The following is a 25,125-nucleotide window of genomic DNA, read 5'->3' on the forward strand; positions in this document are numbered from 1 at the left end:
TGTGACGCAGAACTGCTCCTTAGGGTTTTTAAGGCTGCGACCATTCAGAAGCAGACCTCCAGGTGTGTTTCCCCCAGGTACCTCTAGCTGGGTTCAAACTGCCAACCTTGTGCCTTGAGTACTTTGTAATTGAGCACTTAACAGTTTGTGACACCCACGAATTCAAAACCATCTATAACCTCTACTATAAAACAATACCTTTAAGTAAATTTTAGTAATTATTATTATTATTTTTTTTTTTTGCATTCACCTTTTCCTGTGGTGTTTTAGTTCTAAAATGTTAGGAATCATTCCTTTACAACTACATTAAGCATCTTAGTCCAAAAAAATCAAATCCACTGCCATCAGTCCATTCTAATTCATAGCAACCCTGTATAGGGTTTTGGAGACTGTAAATAATTATAGGAGTAGAAAGTCTCATCTTTCTCCCATTAAGCTGATAGGTTTAAACTACTTACCTTCCAGTTCAGTGTTTTTGCTACTTTAAAAGAAAAACAATGCTAGAACAGAAATCAAATTGGTTTTAAATATTAGCTTTTTATTTTAAAGGAAGATGAGGATCACTGTTATTATTTATATCTGGTACTTTACAGAATCGCTGGCATATAAGTAGGTACCCAATAATTATTTAGTAAATGGCTGGCTAGATTAATTCTGAAAACATTATTTATTAAGAGTTACGAGCAATCCATTCCATAAAACTAAAACAACCAGATGGTGCCCAGCTACATGTTTTGATCAAAGATTCTACAGAAGACTCCTAATCAAAAGGGGGGAAATGCAGAACAAATTTTCAAATTATCACGGAACTCATGACTTTCTGGAATCTTTGATGCTAAACTCTTTAAACTACTGTCTTAAGATAATCTTTAAAGCTTAAGCCTGAAACCAAAAATATCCCAGTAGTTTGTAGCCAAATAATAGTTTGACTTAATAAGTAATAAATGCCTAGAACACTGCACTTTTTAAAGAACTATCTAGATGGAGTCCTAGCTAAAATATAAATGATAAGCACTGGCCTGCTAACCACAAGGTCAGTGCTTCAAACCCACCAGCAGTTCTTTGGAAACCCTATACAGGGTCGTTATGAGTCAGAACCAACTTGATGGCACTTAACAACAACACCAAATTGGCAACAAGAACATGAACGATTAGATAGGAAGCTTAGGAGACAGTGTGAGTTTGTGAGGCAATGAAGAGAAGGAACAACTTAGAAAAAGAGATTGAAAATGGCTGCAAAATTTGAAGAATGTAATTAATGTTACTAAACTATAGGTGTAGAAATTATTGAATTAGTACATGTTCTGTTGGACATATTCTCAAGAATAACAACAACAAATAATCATTTTTTAAAATATTACTAGCTAAAATATAGATGCATCCAACTAAAACTAACCTAAGAGATTGAAAATAGGAAACCAGAGACATTAATTTATAACAAAGAAATTACACAGTAAAAGGAGGGAATAGTGTAGTTACAGAACTTCCAAATAGAAAGGAAGTCAAGATTTTCAAGATGGAACATACCTGGGAAATAATTAATCCATGTGTTACTTGGGTAAAGAAGAAAGTAATATGCAAGTGAATAGACAGGCAGGCTGAACAGGTGTGTGAAAGAGAATGAGAGTATACCCACAATAAATGTAGGTTTGACATTGGATACTTGTATGGGCATTTGTATGCATTGTATTCTTTCATCATTTGTATTTAATGTGTACACTGAGTAAATAATCTCAGAAGCTGGCTTTATGAAGAATAACAAGGCATCAGAATTGGAGAATGACTTGTTGGCAATCTGTGATATGTAGATGATACAATCTTATTTGCTGAAAGCAATGAGAACTTAAAATACTTACTGATTAAAATAAAATACCATAGTATGGGTTGCACCTCAATGTAAAGAATGCAAAAATCCTCACTATTGGACCAATAAATAGAATCATGATAAATGGAGAAAAGATTGAAGTTGTCTAAGACTTCATTTCATTTTACTGGATATAAAATCACCACTCATGGAAGCAGCAGTCAAGAAATCAAATGACAGATTGTGTTAGGTAAATCTGCTGCACAAAACATCTTTAAAGTGTTTAAGAGCAAGGATGTCAGTTTGAGGACTAAGGTGTACCTGATCCAAGCCATGGCGTTTCCAACAGCTTCACGTACATGTGAAAGTTGGACAATGAATGAGGAACACTGTAGAAGAATGGATACATTTGAGTTATGGTGTTGGAGAAGAATATTAAAAGTACCATGGACTTCTTGAAGAACAAACAATGTGTGTTGGAAGAATTACAACCAGAATGTTCCTTAGAAACCAGGATGGCCAGACTTCGTCTCTCATACTTCAGACGTATTATCAGGAGGGAACAGTCCCTGGAGAAGGACATAGTACTAGGTAAAGTGAAGGGTCAGCGAAAAAGAGATGGATTAGCATAGTCATCACCAGTGGGTTCAAGTACAACAACAATTGTGAGGATGGTGCCGGACCAAGCAGTGTTTCGTTCTATTGTGCATGAGGTGGCTGAGTCTGAACTGACTCAATGGCACCTAACAACAACAACATGGGTATTTATTTTTGCTGCAAATATATCTATGAATATGAAAGAGCATGCAGGGGGCAACGTTATGAAAACTTAGACAGAACCAAGTACTTTCAGGGAATGAGTCACTGGGCCTGGGGGCCCAGGACCATAGTTTTAGGGGACTCCAAGTTCAACTGACATGTAACAGTCTACAAAGACAATGTTCTACATCCTACTTTGATGATAGTGACTGGGGTCATAAAAGCGCATGAGCAGTCGTCTAAGGTGTAGTAATAGGTCTATCCCTGTCTGGAGGCAAAAAGAGTGATAAAAATTGAAGGCACATGTAAACCATCAGTCTAGTGGACTAAGGGACCAGAAGAACTAGATTATGTCTAGATTCTAACACCATCTGCTCTGAAAAGGATCACATTAGATGGTACTGGATAAAATGGGAGAAATGTGAAACAAAACTCTTATTTATCAAAGAGACCAGGCTTACTGGTCAGCTAGAGACAGGGGAAATCCCTGAGACTGTGGCCATTAGTTACCTTTCAGATCTGAGATTGAACTCACAGTCCTGATTCAATTCTCAGACAAACAACAGACAGATTTATAAAGGGAACAATACACTAGTGAGGAATGCACACCTTAGACTAATCAACCATTTGAGATCAACAGGGCAGCATTTAGACAAGGGCAGAGTTTGGAAGGATTAGGAAAGAAGAAGGAATGGAAATAGGAAATACAGAGAAGAAGTGGAATAAGCGATGCTACTCTGAGGGGACTGTAATCAATTAGATTAAGCAGCAGATTATGAATTGTTGAATGTAAAACTCTACTCTATAAACCTTCACCCAAATCACAATAAAAAGTTTATATATATATATGCTGTTGTGATGTGCCATGGAGTCGATTCCAACTCACAGCAACCCTGTACAGGGTTTCCGAGGCTGTAAATCTTTACAGGGGCAGAAAGCCTCATCTTTCTCCTGCAGAATAGCGGGTAGTTTCAAACTGCTGACCTTGCAGTTCGCAGCCCGATTCATAACCACTACACTACCAGAGCTTAGTTTTCCATAGTGATTTTGTGCTGAGAAAAAAAATAAAAGTACATCAGGAGTACAGATAGTCTGTTGGAAAATCACAATAGTTTATATATGATATTCTTTTTTATATTAGAGTATCATAAAAATACAGTAAATATTGCTTCAATAGTTGTTGTTGTTAGTTGCCATCGAGTCGGTTCCGACCCATAGTGACCCTGTGTAGGGTTTCCAAGGAGCAGCTGGTGAACTTGAACCACCAACCTTGCAGTTCAAATGGCTTTGCAGTCTGGTGCATTAGCCCACAGAGCCACACCAGTATCAGAATTCATGCTGTTGTTGTTATCAAGTGCTGTCAAGTCGGTTCTGACTCAGCAACCCTGCTAACAATCCTGTATAGGGTTTCTGAGGCTGTAAATCTTTTCAGAAGCAAAAATCCTCATTTTTTCTCCCCAGGAGCAGCTGGTGGACTCAAACCACCACCTTGTAGTTTTCAGCCCAGTGCTTATCCTAAGGAGCCAACGCACTCCCAAAGCAACCATGCTGTTCTTGTTGTTGTTAAGTGCATAGTTCTGACCCATAGCGACCCTGTATAGGGTTTCCAAGTTGCAGCTGATGAGTTTGAACCGCCGCACCAGGATTTTAGGAAAAGCTGAAAATACACGTATTCTTTTCATAGTTAATTTCTTTAGAACCTTGCTTGTTCTGTTTGAAGAGAACTACCTAACAAAAGCATCTCTCCATACCTTCCCCCAACACATATGTACATACCTACAAATTTTTACTTTTTAATGTTTTGGGGTTTTTTTCCAACTAATTCTTAACTTTGACCCATTTCAAAAGGGAGATTCTCAGATTTTAGATGTGTTTCAAGGTAGATACTGGATATCTTCATCTCCTCACACTAGCAAGCCACTTGGGGTAAGCTTATTTCCCTAGGTCATCTCTGCCTACTGATCTGAGTTCAAAGGAATTCTCTCCCACAACTCCCCAGCCACTCACAACTTGCTCTGTTTGAAATTCATTGGGAGAATTTAAATAACTCCAGTAAGAGCCATATGCAGTAACCTTAATATTATTTGTACTACTTATAAAAATATAAACAAATAGTATGTAATATAAATATACAATATTTACAAATAAAATGAATATATCTAATTGGTCTCAGAACCTTTTTTTTTTTTTTTTCTTTTAACTTTTAGAACCATTTCTTAAGGTGTGGAAATTGCTTATTCAAAATTATGGTCTCTAGTAAACTGTGTAATTGGGACAAGACAATCAAGCTCTCCAGCCGTATCTGTAAATTGAGGAGGGTCTCAATAATTTAATTTCTAGTGCCTCTTTCAGCTTAGAATCTAATAGACTCTCAGTGATTTAAGAGACAATCAAAAATAAATAAATCAGAATTTCTCAGCCTTAACATTGACAATTTGAGTCAGGTAATTCTTGGTTGTGCAGGCTGCCCAAAGCATTATAGGATGCCCAGGATCGGCCAATGTTTCATTCTGCTGTGCATAAGGTCGTTATGGGTTGATACCGACTCGATGGCACCTAACAACAACAACAACAAGCAGCATCTTGGCCTATATCCATCCACTAGGTGCTCTTAGCTTCCTTCATCCCATATGTGACATCCAAAATTATTTCCAGACATTGCAAGTATCCCAGTGGCAGAGCAGAAGGTGGTACAACACTGAACCCAGTTAAGAAGCATTGATAGAAACACACCTCATTAGCACAGCTGGGCTTTAAATAAGCTATAGAACATACATTTCAATAAAATGTCTATTTGTACCTTATGTTTAGTATTCCAAATAATTTTAAATCTCTCTGACTTCTCAATCACATAGCCCCCACTGTTTTTAAAAATCAATAAGGATCCCGTGTCATCTAATTCAAGAAGATCAAAGCTCTCATGATTGCTTTCCATTCTATGCGTAATATGCCCCGTCTTATCTACCCAAGTTTATTTCATAGTCATACAATTGCCCTGCTCATAGTCCTCATTTCTAGCTGCTTAACCAGTCTTCCCTCTACTACAAACACCAAGCCTAAGGGACACTTGAACACAGAATTATCACTCTATGTGGGCAGCCATAAATAACCAACTATAACTCAATGCAATGAGTTTTGTGTAGGGGTCCTATCAGTGTTCATGGGAACACTAAGAATTTTAATAATTAGATCATTTGTCCTCATCTTTCCCCATTTTTGTTGTTGTTTTTAGGTGCCATCAAGTCGGTACTGACCCATAGTGACCTTATGCACAGCAGAACAAAACACTGCCCAATCCTGGGCCAACCTTACTATCATTGTCACGCTTGAGCCTATTGATGCTGCCATTTTGTCAATCCATCTCACTGGGGGTCCTCCACCGTACCAAACATGATATCCTTCTCCAGTGACTGGTCCCTCCTGACAATATGTCCAAAGTATGAGAGACGAAGTTTGGCCACCTCTGACCTCCAAGGAGCACTCTGGCTGCACTTCTTCAATACAGATCTGTTTGTTTTATTGGAAGCCCATGGTACTTTCAATATTCTCCTCCAACACCAGAACTCAAAAGCATCAATTCTTCTACAATCTTCCTTATTCACTTTCCCCATAAACCAGACTAAATGGGTGCTCTCTGTGAAAACTTTCTCAACAATTTTGAAAGTAAGAGACTATCTAAATCTCAGCTCTTTTTTTTCTAGAATCTAGTAACCATTTGATGAAACAAATGAAAAATGTATTCCTTTCATTAAAAGTTTAAAACAGGAAGGAATGTGTTATCACCTAATTTTTCAATCATTTCCACTTGAAACAAGAATAGGGACCACCGGCAGTCTAAAGTCTCTACATTGAGAAAACTCTGCCCAAGTGTTTAGAATCCAGAACTACAGAGTGTTACATACTTATCTGACTAAATTTGGACACCGTGAGCCAGTTCTTGCTGTACTCCTCCTCTCTTGAGATGCTGTTTCCTCCTGGCTCTGAATTCAGTTGGTCACTTTGAGAGCAGGTGTTGACTGTTATGACCTGGAGAGAGGCATTCATTAGAACACAACGAGATATGAAAAAATGTTGAGTTACATTAGTGGAGGAACTTAAGTAAAGAGCAGTAGTTGCCAACCTTGGCCAACCAATATCACCTGAAAAGCTTTAAAAGAAAAATTCTTTTTCTTAGGAGTCTGTGTGGTTTCTATCTGTTGTCATCATTTAGAACGAGGGTGTAGATCAGAGATTCTCAAACTTGACAGTGTATCAGAATTACCTGAAGGGCTGTGTTACACCACAGATTGCTGGGCTCCACCCCCAGGAGTTTTGATTCAGTAGTTCCAGGGGGAGAAGGAACAAGAAGGTGCACGTCTTAGAAGTTCCCAGGTGATACTCATGTTGATGGAAAGGAACTACTTTTTTGAGAAACATCGATATTGAGGGGGGAAATACAACATTTGGGGTCAATAAAGGACAGAATCTCAACCTTTATCTGTCATTATATGCAAAATAATAGTATTAACTCAAAATGAATCTAAACCTAAATGTAAGAGCTGCTGTCATTATTAGGTGTGTTTCAGTCTGTTTCAACTCATAGTGACCCGACATACATCAGAATCAAACACTGCTGCTTCCTGCATCATCCTCACATTGTTCTGTTGGAGCCCATTGCTAAAGCCACTCTATCAATCCATCTTGTTGAGGCTCTTGATTTTTCTGCTAGCCCTCTACTCTACCAAACATGATGGTCTTTTCCAGGTACTGGTTTCTCCTGATAACATGTCCAACGTACATCAGACAAAATCTTACCATCTTTGCTTCTAAGGAGCAATCTGGCTATACTTCTTCCAAAGCAGATTACTTTGTTCCTCTGGAAATCCATGGTATATTCAATATTCTTTGCCAACACCATAATTGAAATGCATCAATTTTTTCTTGGCCTTCTTTAGGCATGATCCAACTTTCCCATGTATTTGAGGCAATTGAAAATTCCATGACTTGGGTCAGATGCTTTTCAATATCACTTTAAAGAGGTCATTTGCAGCAGCTCTGCCCAATGCAATATGCCATTTGATTTCTTGACTGCTGCTTCCCTGGGTATTGATTATGTTGTTGTTAAGTGCCATGAAATCGGTTCTGACTAATAGCGACCCTGTATATTGTTTCTGAGGAGCGGTTGGTGAGCTTAAGACACAGACCTTGAGATTCAAACCGACCTTGCAGTCCACACATTAACCTGCAGTGTCACACTAGGACTCTGGGCATTGATTATGGATCTAAATCAATTGAAATCTTTGACTTCAGTCTTTTCTCTATTACCATGATGTTGCATATTGATCCAGTTGTTAAGGATTTTTGTTTTCATTATGTTTGCTGGTGGTTATGTGCCATGGAGTTGGTTTTGACTCATAATGACCCTGTATACAGTTTCCAAAGCTGTATATCTTTACTAGAGCAGAAAGCTTCATCTTTCTCCTGCAGAGCAGCTGGTAGATTTGAACTGCTGATCACTAAAAGGAGCTCTGGTAGTGTAGTGGATTACTAATGTTTTATAAGATGAGTTGCTTACCACAAGGTCAGCAGTTTAAATCTACCAGCTACTCTGCACAAGAAAGATGGGGCTTTCCACTCCTGTAACGATTTACAGCCTTGGAAATCCTATGCAGAGTCACTATGAGTCACAACCAACTCCACGGCTCAGACCAACACTACCAGAACTCCTTTCATTATGTTTAGGTATAACCCATACTAAAGGACTATAGTCTTTGACCTTTAACAGTAAGTAAGTGCTTCAAGTCCTCTTCACTTTCAGTAAGCAAAGTTGTGTCACCTGCATTTTATAGGTTATTAATGCGTCTTCTTCCAATTCTGATGCCATGTTCTTCTTCATATAGTCAGCCCATCTGCTCAGATTATTTATTTGACATATAGATTGAATAAACATGGTGAAAAGTTACAACCCTGACACACACTTTTCCTGAATTTTAACTATGAAGTTTCCCCTTGTTCTATTTAAATGACTAACTCTTGGTCTATATGAACACAATTAAATCTACTAGAGTTCTCATTTTTCACAATGCTATCCATAATTGTTATGACCCATTCAGTCAAATGCCTTTGCATAGTCAATAAAACATAGGTAAACACCTTTCTGGTATTCTCTGCTTTCAGCCAAGATTCATATGAAATCAGCAAATGACATCTCTTGTTCTATGTCCAACAGAACCTTTTTTGAAGAAGTGCAGCCAAGATGGCCAAACTTCGTCTCTCACACTTTGGGCATATTGTCAGGAGGGACTAGCCTCTGGAGAAGGATATCATGTTTGGTAAGGTGGCGGGTCAGAGAAAAAGAGGAAGACCCCCAACGAGATGGATTGGCCAAGTATCAGAATCGATGGACTCAAGCGTGGCAACATTAGTGAGGTTGTCCCAGGATCGGGCAGTGTTTCGTTCTGCTGTGCATAAGGTCGCTATGGGTCAGTACCGACTCGATGGCACCTAACAACAACAACATGTCCTCTTCTGAACCCAGCTTGAATTTCTGGCAGCTTCTGGATGATGTACTGTTGTAATCACTTTTTAATTATGTTCAGCAAAGTTTTACTTAAGTGTGATGTTAGTAATCTCCTTGATAATTTCTAAATTCTGTTGGCTCACTTATTTTTTGAATGGACACAAATATGGATCTCTTCCAATCAATTAGCCAAGTAGCTGTCTTTCAAACTTCTTGGCTCAGATGAGTGAGTGCTTCCAGTGTTGCATCCACTTGTTGAAACATATCAATTGGAGTTCCATCAATTCCTGGAGCCTTGTTTTCCATTAATGCCTTCAGTACATCTTGAAATCATCCGTTGGTTTTTGATCGTATGCTACCTCCTGAAATGGCTGGGTGTTAAGTAATTCTTTTGGTAGTGTGACTCTGTATTTCTTTCCATCTTGTTTTGGTACTTCTTGTGTCATTCCATATTTTGCCCATAATTCAATATTTTTCCCACAATCCTTTACTACTGCAGTCCCTTTAACTTGAGAAATGCTAATGTGTTCTTCCTTTTGAGTTTTCGAATTATATTTGTACATTCATGTAAGAGCTAAATATAAGAACTAAAACTGTAAAACTCTTAGAAGAAACATAGGAGAAAATCTCAGTTATTTGGAGTTTCGCAAAAAAGAAATTTATATGACACCAAAAACACAGACTTTGAAAGAAAAGGAAAAATAAAAAACAGTGGATTTCATCAAAATCAAAACTTCAAGCTCCTCCAGGGGCACTTATGAAAATGAAGAGGCAAGCCACAGACTGTGAGAAAATATTTTCAAAACCGATATACAACAAAAGGCTTATATGTAGACTATATAATGAACTCTTACAACGTAAAAAGGCAAAAAGCCCCATTTTTTAAATATGCAAAATATACATGAATGGAAAATAAGCGCATGAGAAGATGCTGAACAATATTCATCACCACAGAAATACAAATGAAAACCACGCCATGAGGTACCACTACACATCAACTAGAATGGGTAAAAGTCAAAAGACTGAGCACACTAAAGACTGATAAAGATGTGGAAGAACTGAAACTCTAATACAACACTGGTGGAAATATAAAATGGTACAATCCCTTTGGAAAATGTTTTGGCATTTTCTTAAATACTTAAACATACACTTACCCTATGATTCCCAGCAGTTGACTCTTGGGTACAAAAAGAAATGAAAATATATGTTCATACAAAGACTTACTTGTACACAAATGTTCATTTAGAAATACAAAAAAAAAAGAAGAAAACTTAAATGTCCTCAACACATGAGCAAATACACAAACTGTGATATATCCATTATGATAACTGAGAAGTCCATATCTTCACTCTTCCAGTAAAATACTACTTTGTGTCCATGGCATTTTTAAAAAAAAAGAAACCAAGCTAAGAGAGCCCATGACCTCAATTACTAAAAATATAAAAGACTATGGGTAGACTTACTGGCACCTCCAGTTTTTGTGCTTTCTTCTTTTTCTTTGACAATTTCCTGTCTTTGGCTACAATTTTTGCTTTGGCCCATGCTGATGGTTCTATTTCTGAGGATTGTGAAAGATCTGTAAGGAAATGGTTTACAAGAGAAAATTAAGATGGTAAGGGGGAACAATGCTGCTTTACAAAATACACCCAAAGAATGGGGAGATTGGTAATTCAGTTTAAATTAATAAAAATTTTAAAATGGTGCTATGTAAAGAATTTAATACAATTTAAAAAAAAGTGTTTACTTCTTACTTTTAATCTTACAGGTCTTTATCAATTTGTCTTCTTTGTGGAATCTAAAACTATAGCTCCTAATGAAGAACCTGTTTCTGCGGAGAGGATTGATCCAAAAGGAAGAGTTTGGCTGGGACCATGGTCCCACCTCTGAGCAATCACTACATTGGGCCAATCTTGTTGGGTTCTCACAGAGGGATCTGGCCCGGCTTTGCATCTGGCAGGGTCCATTCTGGGTTGAGTCACTGCTATAAGTGGAAGGTAAGTAAGTTTGCCATTTTTTCTTGATGCTACACACACCAGTTTCATCGACTTCTGAAAATGCCCAGTTCACATATCCACCTCCAGTCCGCATGCTCTCCACTTGGGAAGGAAGCGAGGTTGCTTTCATGGGTGCAGGTTTGGAAGTCAAGATAGGTAGAATTTGTTCCCCTTGGTGTTGTTTGGCTTGTGCCTGAGTGAGTGTCACATACTGCTCCTTGGGTTCGGCTATTAACCCCTGGTCTGAGATAACTGGTGACTGCCAGTTCAGATGAAAGGGGACCTCACTCTGGATGACCTGCTCAGTTGTCAGCATATCTGCCTCTGCTTCCTCAGATGGTCTGGATAGAGACAAAGTCATTTCTGAAGGAAAAGAAACTTGCTTTATATAAGTAGGAACCTGGAGAAATTGACCATAATTTGGATGCACTTGCCAGTTAAGGTACACCCCAGAAGCAGCTGTACCATTTTTTGTTTCTTGCTCTTCCTGCTCATTGCGTACATTTGGAGCTTGTCTCAGATTGTCTGTAATATCAAGAAAATGCCCCCTCTCCACTTTTGGATGATGTTGGCTTCTAGCCAACCTCTGCAGCAAAGAAGGTGGCGTGCTATAATACTGGTACTTCTTCTCTCCAGAGGTCTCCATGCTACTTAGAACCTCTGTACAGATGACATTGCTCCAGCTATGGGGAAGTTTTCTGCAAGTAGAAAGCTTCCTGTTTGTCAGAAGAGCCTCATCCTCTTGCAAGGTGTCAACAGCAGAAAGGACTTTTAAGGTATCCACGGTCAATGCAGAAAGGTCCTGAAGGTGTCCCACCTGGCTGTCCAAAGACAATAAGGAGTCCTTTATAAAAGACACCTTCTCATTCATTTCTTTCAGTTGGAAGTACATCTCTGTGACCCTAATGTTGAGGGAAGGGAGAAAACCAGTAAATACATTAAGCCAATGGCAATCTGCCTTGCCCACTTCCTGTCCTATTTATATCCTTATACGGTTCCTCAGTTTTAGCTGCTTCCGCCAAAGTTAGGTCTGTGCTCTGCCTTCTTCTCTCTCCACTATATATTCCCATCCCAGGTGATCTTTCCCACACCTGTAAATTCCACTATCAACCTGTCATGGACTGAATTGTATACCCCTAAATCAGGGGTCACCTTGGCTGGACCATGACTCCCATTAGCAATTTTGTACTGATGTAATTGGCAGTTAGGTAAAGATGTAATCATCCCTCATGGTGTGATCTGATGCAATAAGCTAATTAGTTGTGAGGGGGAGACAACATCCTTATTCAGGTCACATCCCTGATCCGAGGTAAACAGAGTTTCCTTGGGTATGGTCTTCATCATTTTTTATCTTAGAAGAGATAAAAGGATAGAGAAGTAAGCAGAAAAGATGGGATCTCAGTACCACCAAGAAAGAAAAGCCAGAAGCAAAACATGTCCTTTGGACCCAGGGTCCCTGTGCTGAGAACCTTATTGGCCCAGGACAAGACTGATGCCAAAGTATATAAAGCTTTCCAAGAACATTGGGCCCACAGATGTTGAAAGGAAACAAGGACCTTCCCTGAGAGCTAAAAGAGAAAGAAAGTCTTCCCCTGGTTTTAGACTTCTAGCCTCCTACACTATGAGGTAGTAAATTTCTGTTTGGTAAAGCTATCCACTGGTGGTATTTCTGTTACAGCAGCTCTAGATAACTAAGACTCACCCAATGAGAGAAAAGTTACGATACATTTCTAGCCCTTGCTTCTTTCTACTATTTCAAAACGACATTCCCACCTTCCTGTTATCCCAGTAATCATCTGATTCATTATCTTATTTTTATTTGTGAATGTACATAACAAATATTTGAGTATTTTTTCTTGGCAAGAATTGGACAATTTTGGTGGGGAAAGAAAATGTTAATGAAGAAACCAGAATGGCAAGAAGATAATCAATAATTAAATATGTAATTGGGGAATGGGGATGTCTTTACAGAGCTTAAAAACAAACAAACAAAAAAACTCCACATCAACAAATAGACTTCCCAAGTTCCAAATAGAACTATATTCATAAAAACCCTGAGGCAAATTTTTTAAATTATTTTGAAAAATTTAACCCAATGCTATTATGTCCTGCTACTGATTCATGTGAGAATAATACTAAAAACCTTCAGCTATACAAGTACTACACAACTTTATCATTCATGTAACTTTCCTAAATAAAGTACATCAACCTTCAAGAGTGGTCTTTCTTTCTTTTATTCGTGTGCTTCATCTTCATTTTTTCTGTTGGGATGGATATAAGGAAGATACTACAAAATGTCTCAATAATGAAAATCTTTGATGAATAGGAATAAAGTAAAAACAAAACAAGGGATGGAATCTAACCAACAGTTTCAAGGCAGACTTGACCATGCGCAGACATATAGAATGACTCCAATCTTATATGGAGGCAAAGGAAGCAGTGATTATATCACCAGGCTAAACACTTCATGTGTATCAAGCACTTTCCAAAGCAGTGTTAGACTTTCCCTTTTTAGAACACAGCTCAAGTCACATGGATTGATAGATCTTCCATTTCTTCTTTCTGGGAGCTTTGTAGGTAGGTATTAAAAAATAAAGAGTGTAATGTTTTCCATTTTTGTTATTTTCTGTGTGGATGGAGTCATTTATTTATTGCTTCTGCTATAGAATCCAACTTCTTTAACTTAATAAGGGCTTCCTGACCCTCTGGAAACTGCAAAACCAGAGTTGGCAAGATGATGAGGGAAAGAGCACAAAGTATATGTATATTCCCTTCCAAATATGTTTAATTAGCGCCTCTCCATTCAGTGCACTGTTTCACCTAATTCAAAAACAGTACAATCTGAACAGCAGTAAATGGAGACTCATTAAATTCCATTAGCAGCCATCACATCAAATGATACAATAGAAACCAGCAACTATTCACAGCAACAGGTAACACACTACAATAGAAACCTGTTAGACAAATAACCCGGTCACCTTCAAATTGGGTCCTCTTGCTTTTAAAGGCACATGTTTTCTAAAGCTCAATGTCCTGTGAAACACCTTTTAATTCTAATCCCAGGCCACCAACTACATTAGTTCAATCTAGCCCTTCAGTGGTTCTGACATGTAAAATAAAATCTTATCCTTTTTTGTTTCCTCTGAGCAATGTATGAAAGTGGAGGGAAGACCAGGATGGTCTTCAGACAGGATATTTTTAAATGAGATGAAAACAAGGGTAATTATATTCTTCAGCAGCATCATCATCATTGAGTGCTCTCTATGGGCCAGGAATTTTACAAAGGCCTTCATATACTATTTTATTTAATCCACATAACTATTGTCCCTTTCATAAAAAATAAAAAATAAATAAATAATTAGGTCTGACTCTCATGAATGGTCAGTCACAGAGTCAACCTTGAAATCCAGACAGTCTGACTTCCTATTGGATGTTGTTAACCACTGTACTCTAGTACCTCTCAGTAACTTAACTGAGACTCATGGTAAGGGTCTTTTGGGGTCCTAGAGTCCCAGGGAGAACTAAATAAATTATATCAGCATTTTTCAGGCTGAAACGTGTTCATAGGTGTTCCTCAAAAAGGTTCCATGGTCAAATAAGGATGGGATCTGCTCGAAATATAACCTCTATTACTATGCACATCACGTAAAATATTTAGACATTTTTTTCCAATCCAGCGTTTACCAAATATAAAATATCCAAATATAGTTGATGTGGAGGAACACTTAATAACATCTTCCTCCACAGTACAAAGAAGAGAAAGGTTGGTTTACACTAAAACAAGGTCAAAAACAAGCCAGCACTCCAAATACAAAGGGCAAACTACATTCTGTATGAAAAGATATAAAACAACTTTAATTAGCTCTTTTCTTTTTCCACTTTCATAACTCACTTAATTCTATAAGGATATAAGATTACAGTCTAGAAAACTCTATGGGATAGCTCTATTCTGCATATAGAGTCAACCGTAAGTCACAATCAACACAATCTCATCAAACAAAACATACAAATATCTTTTTAACAGCCTGTAATGATGAATTTGGAGTCCTGGTGTGGCACTGGAGGGTAAGGCAATAGACCGCAAGGTCAGTTTGAACCACAAGGGTGGTAGTTCTAATTTACCAGCCGCTCTTTAGAAACCAAATACAGAGTCGCTATGAATCAAAACTGACTCGATGGCACTTAACAACAACAATGGTTCATTTTATGTTCCAACTTGGATAGGTTCTTAGTAGTTTGACCAAGCATTAGTACTGTTGCTTCCAGAGAGTAGTTATGATAGAACAGGGATGTAAGGAAGGAGAAGCAAACCCAACACTCCACCATCTACCCAGTCCTCCGGTTAACCACCAATAACCACAGGTAGAAGATAACTAAATAAGGAGACCAAAAAAAAAAAGAAAAGAAAAGCTATGAGAACGTTAGAGATGGACATTTTAAAGAATAAATACTCCTAGGCAGCCATGATCGATGTCTAGCTCACTGGCTTTCAGAGACAGGCATGCTTGTTTATTGAGTGTACTTTCGCTTTCTATTAAACCTACTTCTCACACTCCTGTGGTCTTGCTCATGTCTTGCGTGCCCGACACCTCATCTGAATCTGCGACTCCCACTAGAAGTCCAGGAGAAGTCTCATGGGACATTCGATAACAGTTGTTATTAGTTGCTACAGAGTCAGCTCTCAGTCCTACTAACCCACGTATGTAACAGAATGAAATGCAGCCTGGTCCTCTGCAACTCTCGTAATTGTTGGAATATCTGAGTCCATTGATGACGTCATTGTCAGTCCATCTCACTGAGCGTCTTCTCTAGCTTCCAGTGGCCCTCCACTTTATATGATGTCCTTCTGTAAAGATCCATCCCTCCTGAATATGCATCCAAAGTAAGAGGATCAAAATCTCGACAATATTCTGTGGTCTGTAAGAGTTGTTGTTAACTAATTTTTGGAAATAGATCATCCAGCCATCCTTTCTATTATGTTTTAGTTTGAAAGATCTGCTGAAAACTACCCACCATGGGTGCCCTGTTGGCATTTGAAATACCAGTAGCCTAGCTTCCAGCAGCCTAACAATACACAAGTCACCATAGTGCAATAAGCTGACATACGAGTGATAGTATATAGCTACATGTGATTTAATCACCTAGCTTTAGTTAGAGTAAATTATTTCCATAATGCAATCTAAAGTAATGTAATCAATCAGTTGAGATGTGGTGAAATTAGTTCATTTATGCAGCTTCTGGCCTTGGTTCTTTGGAAAACAGCAAGAATTTTCCCCAAGCCCTGAAGAATTACCTTTGCCCTTGTTTTCTGTCACAGAAGGTTAGTTACATTTCCAGGGCAAATTGTAAACAACTTGGTTTGATACTTTTTATCTGGTCCTGAGCTGCAGCTTGCCTTGTGATTGGCTAATACACTATGCAAATGACATTATTATGGACTATACAAATGAGGTTACTATAGCCTACTATGCAATTTAAGTGTCATGGGATGGGTCAATCTGTGGCCACCGGGCTTGGAGGGACCACGCCTTGAAATTGACAAGTAGTTGTGATATATGCAACCAACCCTCCAGAGGTCTTCCTGATGGAAAGGAACAAGAAGAAAAGCAGAAGGAAGAAAGGAAAATAGAGAAGAGGCAAGAAACCACCCAAGAGAGCTGCAACATGGGTAAAGGGATTTAACACTGAAGACAGAGGCCCAGATATTGTAGAGCCAGGGGTGACAGGCCTGGAAGGTGCCCAGTGGTTGACCTGATGGTGACAAATAGCAGAGTCAAGGGAAACCAGTCCTGAGAGAGCCAAGAGGAACCTGTCCTGAAGGGGCCAAGAAGAGGACTATTCAGAGAGGAGATCAACATGACCAAGAGCAACTGAGAAGCTTGTAGACAGAAATAAGCAAGGAGAGAGATTTGTCTACGTCCTAATCCTCATCCTAACTAAATCATAGCCTATTAATCCAAATCCCAAATCATTATATGTTACTTCCTTAATAAAGCACATACCTGTAAGGATAGTCTAAGGGTTCAAAGTGGCCAAAGAAGAGGAATAAAGTATTGAACCCAGAAGAGAAATAGAGAGTACTATGGGAAGAACAGAGTCCTGGTGTGGTGCTGTGGGTTAATGCTCAAGACTGCAAGGTCAGCAGTTCAAGCTCACTAGCTGTTTCTCAGAAACCCTACACAGGGTCGCTATGGGTCAGAAGCGACTTGACGGCTCTTAACAACAACAACATGGAGAGAACAGCTGGTTTCAGAATCAGTTAAAAGGTTGGGCACTGGCAGTTCATCTGACCGCCACCTCATAGGAATCAGTTTTGGGTTGACCCTGGTCATTAATCTCCCTAAAGTTAGACAAGTTCTGATGTTACTGATGCCATCATTTTACATGCGCTTATGCCAGAGTAGGGTGGCTCCTAAAACTAATCACTTCTGAATTACAAAAAAGAGCAGAGTAGACACATACACACACACACACAGGAGAAGACAGACAACACGTGAGGACTGTCTATAGCAAAGGAAAGCCAAGGATAGCTGACAGACTCTAGAAAGTAAGAGAAAGGATCCCAGGGGCAATCGACATGACTGAAAAACAGAGCTCTTAGCCTCCAGAACAGTGAGAAAATCAATGCTTGTTCTTTAAAGCCAACCGCTTGTGGTATTTCTGTTAAGACACCAGTAGGAAACAAAGACCTTTCCTTTCCTCCCTCTGCAAATTATTGCTCAATTACTCCAAAAAGATATCTTTCCCCCAATCCCCTACTTCATTTATGAGTTCTTTAGAAATTACCTCAACAAGGGAAAGTGTAAAATAAGTAAGGAAAATTGATGAATTAATTCAAATTGCTTCAATGTTTAATTGTTGCTATTAAGTACTGTCAAATTGGTTCTGACACCTAACAACTATATATAGGGTTTCTGAGGCTTTTAAAAATTTTTGACACAGCAGAAAGCCTCATATTTCTCCCATGGAGCGGGTGGCAGGGTCAAACCATGGAATTTGTGTTTCTCAATCCAGTGCTTACTTATTGTATGAAGCCACTGCACTTTCTCAAAGTTTAGTGTTTCATAAAAAATTTCTGCAAAGTATCCATCTATCTTCTAATCTTTCTTTATTTAAATCCAAAAGGGGAAAAAACTTGGTGGCACAATGGTTAAGCACTCAGCTGCTAACCAAAAGTCGGTCACCTTGACCCCACCAGCAGTTCTGTTAATCTGCTCCTATAAAGATTGGTGGTGGTGGTGGCTGTGTGCCGTGGAGTCAGTTCCAACTCATAGCAACCTTGCATAGGGTTTCCGAGGCTGTAAACCTTTACAGGAGCAGAACGCCTCATCTTTCTCCTGCGGTACAGCTGGTAGTTTCGAACTGCTGACCTTGAGGTTAGCAGCCTGATTCATAACCACTAAGCTACCTGAGCTCCTTCTATAAAGATTACAGACTAGAAAATCCTATGGGGCAGCTCTGTTCTATCACATAGGTTGAAATCAATCTGACAGCACTAAAAACAACATCTATTGGGACATAAGAATAAAATATATGCGTAATTAGGTATGTTGTTGTATGTCATCGAGTCAGTTTCGAGTCATAGCTACCCTGTGTAGGGTTTCTGAAGCCGTAAATCTTTATGCGAGCAGAAAACCTCACCTTTCTGTCATGGATCCATAGTGGATTGAAATGTTGACCTTGTGGTTAGCAGTCCAATGCATTGCCCACTACACCACCAGGTTTCACATGATTGCATGTTATTGTTAAGTGCCGCCAAGATGGTTCCGACTCATAGCAACCCTGCATAGGGTTTCTGAGGAGCAGTTGGTAGGTTTGAACTGCTGACCTTGAGTGCTGATCCTACAGTTCCACACAAGAGCTGTCATAATTAGGGATAGTATTTTATTATCAGGTCCATGTATGTTCCAAAATGAAGGAACATATGTAACTTATGTCAAGTTGCTGCCAGCTATCAGAGAAATTCTGTTGTTTTTTTTTAATGTACACAATAACATGCAATCCTCCGATCACCTGCAATTAGTAAGAACACCCTACAATCAGCAACCCAAATATCTTCACTATCTCCAACACAGGCTACAGTTACCAGCCTCAAGGGCCAACGTGATCCCACCACTCTGTCTGCATCCTTACGTACAAGTACACTTGTCACCTTACCATACCCTTCAATAACCACCTTCTTCAGCAAACAGCTAGCTGCCTCCTTCCCATATCTGCAGTTTCCCCTTGCTGGTACATCATTTCCAAGACCACACACATGTGTTTTATTATCTCCACATGAAACAAAACAAACCAAAAGCCCACCTTGTCCCCACAACCTCTTGCTTTCCTTCACAGTTAATCTTATCGAAAAAAGGCTCCCTATAACTACTGCCTCCATTTTTAGTCTGTCATCACCCACCCCAGTGAAGCTATAAGCAACAGTTAATTTCTGGCAACTGCTGGTCAGGCACCCCATGAACTCTAGAGCTCCCAATCCAACGACTGATCAACTGAATGTGTGCATTTGCTTCCTCCAGGGTCTACCTCTTGCTCTTGTACACACAAAGTTGGCTCCTGCTTTAGGGCATCTGCATTTGCTTTTCCTTCTGGCAGCTGCGATATTCCATAGGGTGTCTATACTTGGCTTCCTCTCCCCTCACTTTCTCCCTCTGGTCACAGTGTCACCTCCTCTTCAGAGTGACCTTCCTTGGACCAGGTTGTCTAAAAGAGCCCCAGCTCACCTCCCTCATTCCTTCTCCCTTAAGCTGCATGATTTTTCTTCATAGCTCTTTAACTGATTACCCCTAAATGATGCTGCTTGCCTATGTTTTGCCATCCACTCTCCTCATTCCCCTCCCATCAAACACACACATCAGAATGTAAGTGCTATGAAGGTAGGTATGCTTGTTTCTTTTTCACTGCTTAGCCCCAGTCACAGAGTCCTGGTGTGGTGCTGTAGGATCAACTCTCGGTCACAAATTTGAACAACAAGGTTGGTTTGAACTGCAAGGTCAGTGATTCAAACTCACCAACTGCTCCTCGGAAATCCTATACAGGGTGACTATGAGTTGGAACCAATTGGATGACACTTAACAACAACAACAACATTCCCAGTAACAGGAAGAGTGTCTAGAACATAGTAGATATTCAGCAAACATGTACTGATGTAATGAATATTATATCCATATGCTGCCAGGTGCTACTAATATTAGAGAACTCAAATCTTTTGGCTTTGTAGTGAAACTTTCTACTCTTTTAGACATTCTAGTAGAACCAGATTTTGATAGCAATATAGGGATAAGGAAAAAGACACATCTTTTACCTCCCTGACGTCACTCGAATTCGTTCCTCACAACTACAATTCAAGCTTTCCATCTTCTCATGGAAGTATTTTTCCACACACTGCTCTTCAAAATCGTGAAGTTTTTTCAAATCTTCATTACTCAGGTACAGTTCTGTGGAAATAAGCATGGAAACAAAAAGAATTTTTGTTATTCACTCAATAGGAAGTTATCAGGAGGGACTAGTCCCTGAAGAAGGACATCATGCTTAGTAAAGTGGTTGTTGACGTTAAGTGCCATAGAGTCAGTTCTGATTCATAGCGACCCTGTATAGATTTTCTAAGAAGTCGATGATGAGTTTGAACTGTTGACCTTGTGGTTCACAGTCGAGTGCTGATCATGCAGCACCACAGCAGGATCCCTGGTAAAATTGGAGGATCAGCAAAAAAGAGGAAGACCTCCAATGAGATGAATTGGCATAGTGGCAGCAACAGTGGGCTCAGGCATGATAATAATTGTGAGGATGCCCAGGACTGGGTAGTGTTTCATTCTATTGTGCACAGGGTCGCTATGAGTCGGAACTGACTCGATGGCACCTAACAGCAACAGGAAGTTCATATAAGCTATGTCTTTTCTTCCACTTTTGTTGAAAATTATTAACTATAGCTTGCATGATCAAAGTTTACTGCTCTGCCATGCTGCATTCCTAATATTGATGGAGAAGCAGTAGGTAAACACAACTGAAAACATCAATTTGTTTCTTTCCTACTTGTTCTATAAACACATTTTGGCTGTGGTTGTTAAATGTCATAGAGTCGGTTCCAACTCACAGCGACCCTGCATAGGGTTTCTGAGGAACAGCTGGTGGGTTTGAACCACTGACCTTGAGGTTAGCAGTCCAGTGTGAATCCTACAGCACCACACTAAGACACAGCAACTCTTTCACGTAGACAGTACTTTTCCAATTTACAGATGAGGAAATTGAAACTTAGGGCATACTAATTTACATTTACACATGAGCATACTAATAATCAGTAACCCACTGGAATTTGAAATCAGGCAGTCTTAAGTGCAAAGTACATGTTGTTGCTGTTGTTAAGTGTCATGGAGTCAGTTCTTACTCTTAGCAACCCTATGTAGGGTTTCCGAAGAACAGCTGGTAGGTTTGAACCTCGGACCTTGTGGTTAGCAGTCAAGTGCTAATCCTACAAGCTCCATACCAGGGTTCCAAAGTACAAGTACTGACGTATATATCAGTATGCTTCCACTGGTGTTGCTGTTGTTAAGTGCTGTCAATTCCAACTCACAGTGACTCTCCATAGGGTTTCCAAGGAACAGCTGGTAGATTTGAACTGTCGACCTTGTAGTTAGCAGTCCAGTGCTGTTTCTACAGCATTATACTAGGACTCCATGAGAAGGGTCAAAAATGTGCTCATGAAACAAAGACACTTTATATTCAGTATTTTCATAAATTCACACACAAAAAAAATTCACGATATTTATATGCAAATGGCCAGGAACCTAGCTGTCTTTAGTTTTTCCAGGCCAGATGTTTTAGGTGTGGTCGTGGTGGAGGTTATGTGCCGTCGACTCAGTTCCGACTCATAGCAACCCTGTACAGGGTTTCCAAGGCTGTAAATCTTAATGGATCCAGAATGCCTCATCTTTCTCCCGTGGTTTTGAACTGCTGACCTTGCAGTTCGCAGCCCGATTCATAACCACTACGCTAGCAGAGATAATAACTAATCTGTAAATTAAAACAAAGTTATTGTTGTTGTTGAGTGCCATTTAGTTGGTCCCAGCTCAGTAATGCTGTTTAGGGTTTCCAAGGAGCAGCTGGTGTATTTGAACCACTGACCTTGAGGTTAGCAGTCCAGTGCTTATCTCACACCAGGACTCTAATCCAAATTTAGAAGGCAAAGTCTGTTAAATTAATTCAGTAAATATAAGAAAGTTTTGCCTTGTTATAAGCCATTCTATTATCTGCCAGTGACCAATCAAGGATATATACCTTACCTGCTGTCATTAGCTCATTAAAAGACATGGAGCCAGACGGACTGTTACTACAAGAACAAACAAATCGCTTCCCTAGGAAACATTAAGGCAAGTGACCAGGTCCTCTCAATGCAAACCCCCTTCCAAGACTAAGACTCAACGGAAATGCACGCTCTGATTGGTGTGACCACACACATCACTGATGGGGGGAAATGGGGTAAAAGCAGCAATGAAGCGTCAAGCTAAGCCCTACAATATTCAGTGGACTTTTGTGGACCCAGTTGGGGACCTGGATTGCAAGCAGTGTGAGGAGACCTGGGGACTCTTGGGTCCAGAGTCAGTGGCGTGGCTACGGAGGACTCGAGAGGAGAGTGGAGCTACCGGCTGACAGGAAGAGAGGGCATGTGCACAGGAGCACCCACACTTGCAGATGATACCCACGTGACCTGGACTGGATGACTGAAGGATCGGAGCTCAGCCAGGAGAATAAAGAAGAGGGGAGGAAAAAAAAAAAAAGAGAGAGAGAGATAGCTGATACAATCTGATGAACTTGACCTATACCTATGGAGCAGCAACTCAAAAGAAGGAACAAACCCTTACAGCAAGAATCATTCCCACCCCCTCCACACACAGAGTGGACAGAGATGGGCAACTTGGACATTGGATACTCAAATGGGTAGTGGGGGACTACAAAGGCAAGAAGTGACTGGCTTATAAGCTTTCAAGGGGGAACCTAGTGCTAGGGAGCATGGAGGAAGGCAGAATCTCCAGTAGGTACTATTCAATCTGTCTGGGTGGAGCAGATGAAAGGATATACTGTAGTGAATAATGCTTATCAGGACAGATTATGAAGGTTGGAAATGCAAAGGTGGACGTTTTGGAACAAGGAAAGGAGTGATTAATTCTACAGGCCAGGAGCGGAGCTACCTGGGACCATCAACGGAGAAGAGCCGAGAGTGGAACCCTACCCAGAGAAACAGAGATGCCTGAGATGGAGACAGAGATGATGACGTAGAGAATGAAGCGGCTGGAGACTTTGGATCCAGAGAGGGACAGGGACTGTGGGCTGAAAACTGGGGAGGGGGGGGAAGGCTTAGGGGGAAGTGTAGGGGGTGGGTTTCTAGGATATATACCCTTTGGCTGGTTGATGATGCATGGAGGGGATTGGAACCATGGCAATGAGATGATATACGATGGAATGAATGTAAAACTAAAGTTCTCTCATGTAAACTACCATATAATTCACAATAAAACATTAAAAAAAAAAACCATGTGATTTTTTGAAATAACGGGGCTAAGGAAATTCTGAATCACCATTCACATTCACTCTGCCACCATGAGCTCTCACTCTATCCTAACAGAATAATGATATACCATCTTTTGGACAAGCTTATAATATATAGAAAATGTAAAAATAAAATGGTGTTGTGAAAAGGGTGAAGTTAGAAATAGTCTCTTCCTTCAGTAGTTTCACTTACATCTGAAAAAATAAAAAAAGAAAAGAACCATTACAGTTCTCTGAGATTTATTCAAATGAAAATGTTTTGTTGTTTTATAATACAAGGAGGGACCAAAAATGAACTTTCATTGAAAAACACTGGCTAATATGGAGGGAGTCCTGGTGTGGTGCTGTGGGTTAATGCGCCCAACTGCAAAGCCATTTGAACTGCAAGATCAGCGGTTCAAGTTCACCAGCTGCTCCTTGGAAACCCTCTACAGGGTTGCTATGTGTTGGAACTGACTCAATGGCACTTCACATTCACAACAACAAGGAGGGACCAAAATTTAACTTTCATTGAAAAATCACTGGCTAAGGAGCTCTGAGTTTGTTTGGTTTTTTTAAAAAATCTGTTCATTGGTCTCTCCCTGTCTGAGCACCTCCATTCTGGTGACTAGAGGGGATACCTGAGCAAAAGGACACCCCACTCCCAGCCCTCGAGGGTTCTACTGTGCATGCGCACAGATCTTGAAATTTAAAGAGACAGTTTCCACTTAAAACCAAATGGCCACAACTTATCTGTCAGTTTGTCATACTGTGGTGGCTTATGAGTTGCTGTCATTCTGAAAGCTATGCCACCGGTATTTTAAATACCAGCAGGGTCACCCATGGTGGACAGGTTTCAGATGAGCTTCCAGATGAAGACAGACTAGGAAGAAAGAGTGGCGAACTACTTCCAAATATTTAGTCACTGAAAACCTTATGAATAGCAGAGAAACATTGTCAGATATGTTGTTGTTGTTAAGTGCCGTCGAGTCGGTTCCGACCCATAGTGACCCTGTACAGAGTTTCCGAGGCTGTAAATCTTTACGGGAGCAGAATGCCTCATCTTTCTCCCGCGGAACAGCTGGTAGTTTCGAACTGCTGACCTTGTCAGATATAGTGCCCAGAAAATGAGCCCCTCAGGTTAGAAGGCAATCAAAATGCAACTGGGGAAGAGCTGCATCCTCAAATTAGAGTTGACCGTGATGATGCAAATGAAGTAAAGCCTGTGGGAGAAAAGCCTGTGAGACCTTCATTTGCTGATGGGGCACAACTCAAAGTGAAGAGAAACAGCTGTAAACATTCATTGAAAATTGGAACATGGAGTGTATGAAGTATGAATCTGGGAAAACTGGAAGTTGTCAAAAATGAATTGGAATGCATAAACATCGATATCTTAGGATTAGTGAGCTGAAATGGACTGGAATTGGCCATTTTGAATCTGACAACCACATGGTTTACTATGCCAGGAATGACAAATTGAAGAGGAATGATGTTGCATTCATCGTCAAAAGGAACATATCCAGGTCAGTCATGAGGTACAATGCTGT

General features: G+C 39.9%; 1 protein-coding gene across 1 annotated transcript in view; it reads right to left on the bottom strand.

Annotated features, from left to right (window-relative positions):
* Positions 1-25,125, bottom strand: part of TRPM6 (transient receptor potential cation channel, subfamily M, member 6) — a 178,452-nt gene that overhangs the window by 38,405 nt on the left and 114,922 nt on the right. The window contains exons 24-27 of the mRNA XM_006835005.1: positions 20,361-20,493; positions 10,814-11,958; positions 10,526-10,638; positions 6,466-6,589 (exon numbers count right to left, since the gene is read on the bottom strand). Coding sequence (XP_006835068.1) covers positions 6,466-6,589; positions 10,526-10,638; positions 10,814-11,958; positions 20,361-20,493 — 1,515 coding nt within the window. The remainder of the gene's footprint in view (positions 1-6,465; positions 6,590-10,525; positions 10,639-10,813; positions 11,959-20,360; positions 20,494-25,125) is intronic.

Source organism: Chrysochloris asiatica, unplaced genomic scaffold (assembly GCF_000296735.1).
Source record: "Chrysochloris asiatica unplaced genomic scaffold, ChrAsi1.0 scaffold00014, whole genome shotgun sequence".
Lineage (NCBI taxonomy): Eukaryota > Metazoa > Chordata > Mammalia > Afrosoricida > Chrysochloridae > Chrysochloris > Chrysochloris asiatica.